General features: G+C 35.0%; 1 protein-coding gene and 1 long non-coding RNA gene across 2 annotated transcripts; one reads left to right on the top strand and one right to left on the bottom strand.

The window, feature by feature from the left end:
* Positions 1-698: 698 nt before the first annotated feature.
* Positions 699-5,068, bottom strand: LOC112327471 (sulfate transporter 1.2). The gene is made up of 13 exons (XM_024600538.2): positions 4,736-5,068; positions 4,590-4,638; positions 4,283-4,493; positions 3,973-4,147; positions 3,786-3,851; positions 3,578-3,691; positions 3,317-3,433; positions 3,056-3,182; positions 2,427-2,713; positions 2,143-2,333; positions 1,591-1,676; positions 1,412-1,488; positions 699-1,201 (listed from the first exon to the last, which is right to left on the bottom strand). The coding sequence occupies exons 1-13, from the start codon at positions 5,066-5,068 to the stop codon at positions 1,055-1,057; spliced, it is 1,980 nt and encodes a 659-aa protein (XP_024456306.1). The 3' UTR covers positions 699-1,054.
* On the top strand, positions 1,079-5,358 carry LOC127905370 (uncharacterized). The gene is made up of 3 exons (XR_008059313.1): positions 1,079-1,227; positions 4,727-5,195; positions 5,305-5,358. It is a non-coding gene; the product is annotated as an uncharacterized LOC127905370 (long non-coding RNA).
* The last annotated feature ends 7,402 nt before the right edge of the window (positions 5,359-12,760 follow it).

Below are 12,760 nucleotides of genomic sequence, written 5' to 3' on the forward strand. Positions count from 1 at the left end.
GTTAAGAAACCTTTTAATTCGGGTTTTATCTTGCTCGACCCGAACTAATTTAATGTGATATAGTTAAGATTTAGTTTAATATTAATAAAAAAGATTTTCTAGCTCTTATAATCCAAATGGTTTTTTTTATATATAAAATAAAATGATATTTTTTATTAATTTGAGTTAACTCATAAAATACGCAAGCAAGTTAATAAACATGTAAGAGTTTAATAATTTGTTTTTTTAGAATATTTTCATCAAACTATATGACAATAAAAAAACTAAAGGACTATAATTGTATCAAATGACAAGTAGAAGGATTAAAGTTAACTTTTCTACATCAAATCAGAAATTGCCACTTAAATTTTCTCATGTTTTTCACTTTGATTCTCTAAATTTTAATCTTGTTATTTTTCAACAAATTAAAAACAAATAAATCACTATTAACATCTTAATTTCTCTTGTAGTATTTTCTATAATAATCCACCAATTCTATACGTACTTTTTTTCTTCTGTTGTTGGTAACAATTATTTACCTCCCTCGGCTTCACTAACTTAATCGCAACAATTAGCATATGCCGATTTTTAGTTTTATTTTCCTCTTTGTTTTACACTTTTGTTGGCTCGAGCATCACAACCCAGAAGCTTGAACAGGGAGTCATGTCTATACACTTTTTTCCAACATGTAACGGAGATAATAGAGGGGCGCAAGGAAATGAAGAGCAAAATTCAAGAGATTTATAGGATAGAGATACATGAAAACTGGGGGGAAATGGAGAGAAAAGAAAGGAAAAGAAAAGAGAGAACAGATCCTTATCGTGGTATCACCCCATTTTCTTCTCCTTTTTGCCTTCCCTCCTTGAATCTTATCCCTTATTTGGAGAGCATATCATAATGCGCCTTTCCTGCTTTATGGTGATTGGGGGAGCTAAGGTAGCAGTCACTGACGACACCCCACTAGACAAACCACCCTTATAATGACCCACAACATTAGCTCCCTCCCTCCCTCCCATTCTCTAATGCCACACCGTAGGCAGTGAAATCCCATTTTCTCAGACAGAAAAACCTCATCTCAAACTACTTCCACCATTAATTTTGGAGAACATGCTGCCACAGCATTAGCAACCGTAAGGAAGATCTTGTCCTCTCCAATCAGCTGTGCAAAATCAGAGGCGTGGAGCTTATCAATCACGACTGGGCCAGGATTTGCTAGGATAAGCTGTGCAAGAACACAAGGAGCTTCTGGTAAGGCAGTTTTCCTAATATCAGAGCACACACACACACATATATATATACATTATCGTAAATGGTATGTGTTTGTGTGTTGCTTGAGATTTATATGATGCTGTAATGTAGCAGCTGTAAGTAAGTTAGGGTTAGATTTCATAGCATACTAGCTAGGTGGCAGTATTGATGCACAGGAGTTTACCTGAATCTCTCTTTTCTGGAGACTTCTGTATAACTCTTCCAAAGCGTGGATGCCACTGGTGTCGATGTCGGTAACGGCTGCACCAAAAGCAAAAGGATCATAAACGAGTTTTGAAACACCATTGTAGTAAGTTAGCTTGTAGAGAACAATGAAGATCCAGTAGAGAGTAGCCTGATTACGTGACATCTCCACTATCAAAAACTGGATTTTTGGTTGGCCGGATTTGTTTACCAACTCTTCCTCATCTATCAACCATCTCAATATCCTGCAAGAAAATTTTGTTTTTTAGCCTCACAAAAGCTACTGGAAACATCAACATTTTGCGAAACTCTAAATAATAAAATCACATGCAGTTATTTCTTAAGCTTCAAACACAAATTTCACAAGTTTAAAGCTTCAAAACCTCCCGCGAGCCAGGAAAAAAGTTGGACCAGACTGTAACGTTACTGACTTTATTCATCATAATTACTCAATGAGAAAATAAACATTGCCCTATAGTTCCAACTTTATTCATATAGCCTTTCCAATCAAAACAAGTCTTACGCATGCTACAGCTGTGTTCTTTCATTAGTTAAAGCCAAAACCTCAAAGCGAAAGGTCCTTTATTAGAAGCATGAGATAGGAAAAAAGAACCGCCTATAGTTGAAGTTGTAGATTGTCTTTCTCCACCAAAACAATATAGAATATCACATGAATTGCATAGCTGAAAGGCCAAAAAACAATGGCTTTACCTTTCTTTAATGTAATTGGAGTTAGAAAAGTAGATTGCAGAATCAACTCTCACAATCAAAACACCAGGAACCTTAGTTGCTTCAGGATATTGAAGAATGTTTCTGTATACAGCTGTCCTAGGTAATTTTCCCAGAATTGCAGTTCGGGGCCTGGTAACTTGTAAGAGAAGTTTGAAAAAGGATATCGACACCTTCCATGACACAATTAAAACACAATTTAATCAATCCTGACAATCACATGTAGTGATGTAGGGGATCTAACCAGTGGGTGTCGTGATTCTTACCGCAATCAAGAGGCCAATCTCAACAGAGACAAAAACAACACCAAAGAATGCTCCCATGCAAGCAACAAAATCAAATTTATCAATCTTCCATATCAAATATGCTGCATCATAATCAACTAGGCCGATCACAGCTGATATAATGATGGCTGAGAGTACAGCATTTGGGGTGTACTTGAAAAGAGGTGTGATAAATTGCAAGGTCAAAAATACAACAATCGACATAACAATGTTGGAGACAGCAGTTTGGCAGCCAGACATGAAATTCACAGCTGATCGAGAAAATGAACCTTCAAGCAAGAAAAAAAAAATAATAATCAAATGACTATTAAGAATTTCAAAACTCAGCCCCAAGGGAAGATAAAAACCATCCAGTAGTGAAACATTTGCTTGGGCGCCATTCTATGCCATCTATTCTAACTCAGGCTTCAAAGACTGTAAGTAGCTGTATGATTGGAAAGTTTAGTTTACTTTTTCATTAAGTGAATGGATTTATGGCTTCTCGGAAAGATGAAATTCCTACAGTTGATTTTTGCCACATATGATTAAGCATCCACAACGGGTGACTCACTTTGTTATCATTATTAAAATGTAAGATACTATACTAATATTCATACGTGCATCCGTCTCACCTGTTGCCACATAGCAAGAAGTCATTGAACCAACAATATTCATAGTTCCTAGTGCTACCATTTCTTTGTTTCCATCCAGCTGATAGTCCTTCATGGCGGCAAATGTTCTTCCAATTGCTATGGCTTCCTGAAAATCCCGTTCCAAGATAAAATTAAGGAATAAGAACTCTGTTAGTTGATTGGTGACCAAATAAAACGTCCCTCAAATATTCATAGGAGTTTAAGAGGACAAATAGACAATGGTTTGCAAAGTTGTCTCACCGTCAAAGCAATCATTGCAGCCACAATACCAATCCTAACACCTTTTAGCATATGGTCACCACTGAAATATATTTGATTCACAGAGGACGGATTTATTCCTTTCTCTATGTGTTTCACCTTCAGAAATCAGAACCATTAATATTAATTCCATAGCTATTGCAGCTATCACTACTTCTGATGTTCCAACCATAATTCGATTCATTTCTTTTAATAATAGAAGTAATCACAATATATATAAAGAAAAGAATAAGAAATGCTTACAATTTGAACTCCGTCCTTATCTGCACGGGTTATATACACAAAAAAAGTTGACAGAATAACAGATATCAATGGGGCAATTGCTGGCACCCAGAATAATTTCTTGTTCTTCTTTCCCTGTTGCTCAAATAACGGTGAGATTTAGAGAAACTTTGCAAGAAGGTAATACATTACATAAGCATTAGTATAATTAGATTCTGATGAGACTTACAATGTACTTGGCAAAAAGGAGGAAAGATAAAAGGCTCACACCCATAACAATAGTTTGCCAGTTCCACTGCAAAATATTTGTTGTACACAAATCAGTGACCGCAGATATGACAGTTTGTTTATCACATTTTAATGGTAAGAATAAGCCAAAACTACAATTCAAAGAGAGCGAGGCAGAGAGAACTTACTCCATGATGAGCTGAGGCAAATACTGAGTGCATTACAGAAACAATATCAGTTTTCTTAGTAAATTTTTTTATTCCAAGAAAACCCTTAAGCTGTTGGAGGGCAATTGTGATGGCAGCTCCACCCATGAAACCAACAATAGCAGCATGGGATAGAAAGTCGATTAGGAACCCCAACCTGATAAATTGGCCCAAACCGGTATGATGTTAACAGAAAGAAGTGATAGATAGAGAAAAACTGAAATATGAATATGATGAATATGAATACCTACAAAAAGAAACACTGCATGTTTAATTTCCTTTTCACATTTACCTCAAAAACCCAAGGGTTACTTGGGTGATTCCGGCAAAAAATGTAGCTGTAAATGCCAGCCGCCGATATTCTGCAGCATTGGCTACAGGATCAGCAATTTCACTCTGAAGCAGAGTCCCCAGCAAGAGAGACACCACAGCCACTGGTCCTATTGCGATGTCTCTTGAACTACCCATGAAGGCGTATATCAAAGGTGGAACAAAGCTGGAGTCTGAAAAATATTTCAAACAGAAACAACAGAAATCACTCCATCAAATTCAAGAACGAGCCAAAGGCAGCAAGATGTGCATGGATATGGGAAACTTACACAATCCGTACTGAGGATCCAAATTTGCAAGCTTTGCATACCCAATATCCTATTTTTATTCCAAAATGTAAACTATTAGAAACAGTGCAAAGTGGTGAATACATAATATTTCTGTTTCTTATGCATCTTTTAAGCAGATAATCTACCTGGGGAATGCAAAGACTAGCAATTGTCAGCCCAGCAATGAGGTCACCTCTAAATTTTGCAAAACTGTAACTTCTTCCCCATTCAAGAATAGGGAAGATAGCTTGGAGACCTAGGATGAACTTTTTAGACCTTGGTTGGTCCTTGAAGGAACGTAGAGGATCATCTGCAAAGAATGTCTCTTTCACAGTGGCTTTGAACTCCTTGAAGAGGTTTTGCTTAGGAGGAAGTCCAACCTTGTGAACATAAGGTGCGTCTTGAGGATGACGGTGAGAGGATGACAGGCTCCTTGTATCCATATCGTACTCTTGAGTTGAATGAACAGCGGATGACATGGACAGTTAACTTACCTGTAATGCAGGACAGTTTATAAGATAATCATCATCATAAAGAGGGCAATGCTGATCTTAACTTTTCAGAAAGAATATGAAGCAAATGCTTGAACTACTGAATCAAGCCAAGGTAAATGTTGCTTTTCAGTCTTTCCATTGATGTGTTCTATTAACATGCACAATAAGCCCGTGCAAGTACAAACTCTGAAATTTACGAACAGAACATCATGCATTTTCAGTATAGTCTTCCAAAGAAAAGCTTAGCATAAACCAATAAAGTGAAACTTTAGTCAGTGGACAGTAGTCAAGAAGTTGAAGCTAACCACGACAACGGAAGGCAGTAGGGAGAGAGAAGGCTAGGACATCCAGCGCAGGGGAATGCTAAGCCTTATTGAACATGAATGGAAGCGTAAAAGCACCTGCTTATATAAGTTTTAAAAAGGATCACTAGCCAAACCTTCCTAATTAAGAGAGAGAGACAGGGAATTATGATTAGCAATAAGGTATGAATCTGGATCTCATGCATGTCACATACATGATACTCAGCAAAGTGGACAGTAATTTTTTATTTATGACCGACCTAGACATGGATTATTCAACACTTGGTGATAGATGTAGGAAGCTCTTCAACGCCTCCATAATTGTGGTGCTTTCGAAGTAAAACTACGCAATTTGAAAAGGTGTTGACTTACTGTGTATTTGGTAATGCTTTGTTTGGATTAAAAAACCATTAATTCGATGCTTTTTAATTATTATTTTTTATGTTCTGATGCAGACATATAAAAACTATTCAAAAACAACTAAAAAGCATCGAATTAATCATTTTACAAATCAAATACACTTCAAAACACGAGTATAAACGCATTACCAAAAACTGTCCTAGGAGCATCGCTGGCAGCAGCTAAGAAACTGATAGCATATATAGATAGAGCTTTAATGTCTTGTTTTTTTTTTTTTTTTTTTTTAGTTCCTCTTAAGCCATCAAAAAAGTTCATAAACTAAAATAAAGGGAAAAGAGCTTTAATGTCTTGTTGCTGAAGAATATGGTATCAGAAAAGTGGAAGGGCTAGAAACGCAACTCCTCTCCAACCACAACCAGTCATTAACTAGAAAAATAGAACATTTTCTTTTAAAGCTTTTAACTTTCTTTTCTGACCAAGTTATTGATTCCCATTGCTCTTATAGACCAGAAAAACAACTAATAAAATTATCTGCGGCATTGGTCTCAACGTCGACATTCATGATTATTTTATGGAAGAAAGGGCATTTAATGAAAGCAACCAGCATTCAAGGTTAAAAGCTAAGGCCCCTCCCCAACCAAGAAAAAATAAAATAAAAATAAAACAGAGCTATATTTAATTAAGAAGTACCATATACGTGATCATAAAGCTCAATATTTATCAATTTGTGGGCTTTCTGAAAACCCTACAAGCCAACTTGACTGTATCTACTAAAGCACGTCAAAAGCGTTGATTTAATTAGTTAATTAATCTTGATCCAAAACCCAAATCAAAGTACATCACTATACTCATCCTACATTGTTAAATAGAATTGTCACAGCAAGCAAACAGGATAAGAATCTAAAACTTTCAGTCTTTTACTGTTTTCTTTCAATGTTTAGGCACAAATACTATACTATATATGAGGATGAGAAGCAAAACCCAGAATTCAGAAGGTCCTTTTATCTTTTCTTTGATTTGAAACAGGAGAGCATCTTCCAAATTGCATGTCTTTTTAGAATAGAATAAAGGAGGGGCTCAAGAAAAAAGCCGTCGTATCTCACCTCCTCATTCACTTACCTTGTAATGAAAACCGTTGATAGTGGAGCAATAAGATTAACCTCTCACACTCGAAAAGATCTTCTATCCCTTGTCAAAAAAAGAAGACGCACCACCCTAGCTAGTCCTCACCATTTTCTGCAAATAAAAATAAAAAAGAAGAAAAGGCCAGTGTGATACTATACAAGAAGAAAAATTTACAAGTTTATTAAGTAAGGAATACCTATAAACAGTAAGCACCTTCCCATAACGTGCGCCAAACTTGGTGGTCTTTATCTTTCCAGGTATCCGTAAACGTTCGTTATAATTAAATAAGGAGTTAAAACCTACTGTGTCTGTAACCTAAAAAGCAAGACAAACCCAAAACCCGTCCAGGTTCAATGAATTTTCTTATGTCCAACTCAGTATGTACTTATTCTTCTGCTGAAACGAAGGTGAACCAAAAGTAACGTTAGGCGAAGAAATTTAAAAAAAAAAAGGGCCTTTTTTTATTTGTTTACTCTCTGTTGGGCTGCCGATAAAATCTAATACTAAGATTTTGGCTTCTCAGGCCATCAAAACTTATATAATCTACAAAATAAATAAATAAAACTTTGTATTAAGATTTTGATATTTTGTTAAAACCGAAAACGGATAAACTTGGAATTTCTAGTCAAAAGACAGATGTTAGTAATTGCACTCTGAACGATACATATTCATTCACGAAGTTTGTTTTGCTTTTGGCTCTTGTTTCATGGTTGAAATGTGGACTCCATTCATTTACAGAACTGCCACCGGAACACATGCGTGGGAAAAGTCTAAGAGGTTTTGCTCCGTCGACAGAAACACGATACGATGCTCCTACTATATAGTCTACGGCTCTGATTTCTCGTCAACGCTCACTGGAATAAGTTTTTTTCTCCATCGTAAGAGGGCAGGCTCCACGTGAGAGTGACATCCTTGCAAAACGTCAGTGTCGTATCGGATTAGGATGCGTTTGGGACCAGGTTCTCTCTTTTTGTAGTTTCAAACTTGGCTTGCTGTTAAACAGGTTCTCTCTCAGGCTGCTCCTTTTAACTCTTCACTCACAAATCCATCTTGTCGTCTGCCCCTTTTGAAGGATAACATAATTAATATCACGATGGAATGGATATCGTAACGTAGCAGGTCATTTTTTAACGCTATATATAAAATACAAAATAACTCATTATTTTAAATATATGAATTAATAAAAAGTTATGTCTATTTTAATTTTCCAAAAATAAAGTTCATTCAGTAATCACGCTCTCAAAAATAAATGCATAAATCAACACAAATTATCAAATTAATAGCAATTGTTAGCAATTTATCCAAAAATGATTTGAGTTTATAGATCAATCTTCCAAAACATTTAATGTGTCCAAGAATTACTAGAATCAAGTCTAAAGACTGTTAGAGGAATAGGAACAGGGACGATGCGTGGTTAACTGGAAATAGGGTGGATCGGGTGACACTTATTGTCACCTACAACAGTTCAAAATTACATAAACAATTAGTTTATTTATTATTTTTATAAATGAATATGTTGAGTTATCGGTGCTACTACCATAGTGAGATGGTGGAGAAGATGATGAGCAAGAGTTATTTGGCAAAGGAGTTTGTTGTTTTTACTTTGTGGAGGAGCTAGCGGATCTGTGGAGGTGAAGAGAGGCTGACGTTGTGGTTGCTGATGTGAGGACTACTGGTAGTTAATCGAAAAGGTTGGACTATGATAAGATATGCTACTATTTTGGCGAGAGGAAAGGACAGTAGTTCAGTTTTTAAGTATGCTTATGGGGAGGATAGATTGGACTCTCGACTGAGGTGGTGGTTCTTTGGTTTTGGTGGGGGAGCTGCGACTGTGTGGTGGAGAAAAGGGAACCGACGTTAGGTTAATGATGGTGGCCGAATGGCGGTTGAAGGATAGAAGGTGGGAACGTTGACGGTGGATGCCTAGATGGTCAATGTTGTTATATGGACGATGGTCACAATAGAGAGAGAGAAGAGGATTTCTTTGGTGGTGGCTACTAGGTTTTGGTTTGAAAGAAATGGCAGAGACAAGGAGATGGTGCTATTGCTGCTAGTGGGTGATTTGTTGTGGCGGGGAAAATTGGTGGAGATGGGCTGGTGCATCTTGGCTGGTTACTAGAAGTGGTGTTTGGTATGCCAGACAATTAGTCTTCTTTCATTAATGGGTCTAGGTTTTTTTTTTTTTTTGTATTGTATGAGTGTGTGAGTTGGTAGGCGAGGGAGTGTTTTAGTGTATGAGTGGTTTTTGTTCTAACTAATACTCCCTTAAAATTCCTCCTCCCCCATGAAATTTTCCCCTCTTTTTGTGTGGAACAACCACATATTTATAAACAAAACAAACTTGTCATTTTCCTCCTAATTGTTTGGTCCCCAAACAACTAGAAAAAAACTTTGGTCACTCATATTTTATTTTTTTTTTGCACTTTTGGTTCCTATGACCAATTTTTTTATATATTTTGATATTTTAAAAAAGACAACGTCAATGTCGACTCAATAAAATTGATTAATGATTTTGAAATGAGCGCGTTAAAAACCGAACGCATCAAAAGTCAAATTTTTAATTTTATTTATTTTGAAAAGACGTTCAAAATGCCAAAACAACACAAATACATTGAATATATATTGTTTTTGGATTTTTTCTTATATTTTTTTATTTTTGGATTTGTTTTTAAAAAAAATAAGAAAAATAGGATAAAAAAACTAGTTATGGCAAAGTTTTGTACCAAAATATTAATTACTAAAACAATAGGGGCCAAATGATAAAGAAACCTTAACTTCAAGGATTAAACTAAAGTTTTTTGCGATAAAATAGTAATAAGGCTTTTTTTTTTTCTTGTTGTGAAAGTTTGCTCTTCTTCTTTGAATTGCTATTTTTAACCATAATTATACTATGATTTTGTAAAATTGATGTCAATAAATCTTGGAATGATATTTAAAATTATGTACTCGCATGAAAAAAAAATATGTTAAAAAAACATGGTAATGCAAAATAGAAAGATGAAATTAGAAATGTTAAATCTTGAAAACAAAAAAAAATTGCATTGTTTACAACGAACAACGTAGTACATAATGGATTGTGAGAGGAGCCGAAATGTAAGCCCCATTTCTTTCTCTTTTAGTATATTGTATAACAATATAACAAATTATTGAAATAATTAATTAAATATAACTTAGTGCAGAGTAACAAAATTAACTAACCAATCCTTATAATTCTAAAAACAATAATTTTATCTCAACATTTTACAATCCTCTTAAAATCTAGTCCTTTTGTCATCTGATGTTATTAGCCTTTTTGTTAATTTTATGTTATTTTTCAATTTGATTTGTTTTTTGAAAGATGAAAAGAGGAGTGAGAAAGATGGTGTGTGTGTGTGTGTGTGTGACAAAAGGGAAGAAAAGAGAAGTAAACAATTGATTGTCATCTTTGTCAAAAGAAAAGGAAACAAAGTTTAAGATTGGAAGCAAGGATAGAAAAGAAAAAAAATAAAAGAAAATAGACGCAGAAGAAGAGAAGCAAGCAAATGAGATGTCAAGGTCTCATCTAATAACACAGGCCTAGTTCATTTTTTAACACTCTAAAATACAAAACCAAAGAGATACATATATGAATAATTCACCGTTTTAAATATATAAATTATTAAGAAGTTATGTCTGTTTTAGTTTTTAATTAAGAAATAAAGTTTAATTAGCAGCCACACTCTAAAAAATAAATGCACAAACTAACACAAATTATCAAATAAAAAAAAAACATCAATTCAAATCAAATAATATTCAAACATTTCAAAATTATACATAATAATAAATATTTTGTCCCAAAATTTCGCAATTGTTAACAATTTGTCCACAAATGATTTGATTTTATAGATCAACATTACTAGACGTTTAATGTGTCCAGGAATTACTAGAATCAAGTTTAGAGACTGCTAGAGGTATAAGAACAAAGATGACGAGTGGTTCCACACGTCGTCGCTAGTTAACTAGAAATAAAGTGGATCAAGTGACTCTCACTATCACCTACAACAGTTTAAAATTACATAAACAATTGGTTTATTTATTATTCTTATAAATGAATATGTTTCTCTATTCTTTTTTGTTAGTCAACAGTGCTACTACCACAGTGGGAGAGTGGAGAAGATGATGAGCAAGGGTATTTGGCAAAGAAGTTTGTTGTTTTTACTTTGTGGAGAGCTAGTGGATCTTTTGAGGTGGTGAGAGGCTGGTGTTGTGGTCATTAATATGAGGACTGCTGGTGGTTAATCGAAGAGGTTGGACTATAATGAGATATACTATTATTTTGGCAAGAAAAAATGACAATAATTCAGTTTTTAGGTATGTTTGTGGGGAGGAGAGATTAGACTCTAGGCTGAGGTGGTGGTTCTTTGGTTTTGGCGGGGGAGCTGCGACTATATGGTTGAGAAAAGGGAACCGATACTAGATTGATGATGGTGGGTGCATGGTGACTGAAAGAGGGAGGGTGAGAACGTTGGCTATAGATGCCTAGATGGTCAATATTGCCCCGTGGGTGGTGGTCACAGTAAAGAGTGAAGGATTTCTTTGGTTTTGGCAGTTGGGTTTTGGTCTGAAAGAAATGACAAAGGCATGAAAATGATGCTAAAGTTACAAGGGACCTATACTATTATTGCTAATGGGTGATTTGTTGTGGCTGGGAAAATTGGTGGAGATGGGATGGTGCACCTTAGCTAGTTACTAAAGGTGGTGTTTGGTGGTTGACGGTGTTATGAAAGTTTAGGATGGAAACAAATATGGAGTTGGCTTAGAGACGTGAAAACACTATCTTTAAGATGTTTATTTGTCCCACACAGAGACAACACCTCCAGGATACAACTAAGCCCTCTAAACCTCTAAAAGAATGAGAAGATAAGACCAAGAAAAGAATGTCTTTTTGTTGTTATTTCTTTTCTGTATAGTAACATGCTTTTATAGACTTGAAACATAACGATGAAACAGTATGATTGTTCATCAAACAATATGACTATTGATGAAACAATATGATTGTTCATCAAACAATATAATTGTTGATGAAACACTATGGTTGTTCATCTAACAATATGATTGTTGATGAAATAATATGATTGTTCATATTAAATTCCAAGTTCAAAGTTCCAAATGCTATCTTTTGATATTATAAATATCCATATAATAACATTAGGATGCCAAATAGGAGAGTTTGTCCACCATGGCTTAATTTACTACACAATAGAAAATCCACACTTAGAAACATTAGAAGGGAGTGTTTCTTTCCAATGTGGGATAAACATCTTTTCTTTATTCATTTACAAACTACACCAACAATCCCCCATTAGTTTGTAATGAAGGTCTTTTCACTTGATAGAATTATGCTTACAAGAAGGTATTTTGCAATTTAAACCTTCAATTACTGTTAGAACTTGAATCCTACTAAAGTTATTGGTGTCCGCAGATTAAACCAAAACTTTTGTTGTAGAATAAAAGATACTACACACATAATACTATCCAAACTCTTAAAGAGATTTACAACTGTTTAGCACTATTATGGCCATGTGCTAAAATCATAATTTTTTTTTCTTGGATATTTACAAGAGAAAACCCTAACACTTGTCAAAAGCGGCACCACTTTTATATTCATATAGGTGGAATTATACATGTCTCTATTATATTAGACACGAACTTTAAATTCCATTAAGAGCCCACGCTCATCCTACTTTTCGTCATAGAACACACTGAATACTATTAGAATAGGGACTCAAATTAATTATCAGTGTCCAACAGATACAAAACAGTAACTTGTTATTACCCATTAAACTAAGAGATAAGCTTTTTGCTAATCCAAAGTTGGGTTCCTATTACTGGTATCTTTAATAACAGGTTTCAACCCCATTCCATTAGTTGT

The sequence above is a fragment of the Populus trichocarpa genome, chromosome 5 (assembly GCF_000002775.5).
Source record: "Populus trichocarpa isolate Nisqually-1 chromosome 5, P.trichocarpa_v4.1, whole genome shotgun sequence".
In the NCBI taxonomy this organism is placed as follows: domain Eukaryota; kingdom Viridiplantae; phylum Streptophyta; class Magnoliopsida; order Malpighiales; family Salicaceae; genus Populus; species Populus trichocarpa.

What these genes read in the sequence shown, in the direction of transcription:
- LOC112327471 (XM_024600538.2), bottom strand. Translation starts at nt 5,068, where the DNA reads ATGTCATCCGCTGTTCATTCAACTCAAGAGTACGATATGGATACAAGG. An exon ending in GGATCCTCAGTACGGATTGT is followed by an intron (nt 4,494 to 4,589) that starts GTAAGTTTCCCA and finishes AATATTTTTCAG; the next exon opens with ACTCCAGCTTTGTTCCACCT. An exon ending in ATAAGGACGGAGTTCAAATT is followed by an intron (nt 3,434 to 3,577) that starts GTAAGCATTTCT and finishes TGATTTCTGAAG; the next exon opens with GTGAAACACATAGAGAAAGG.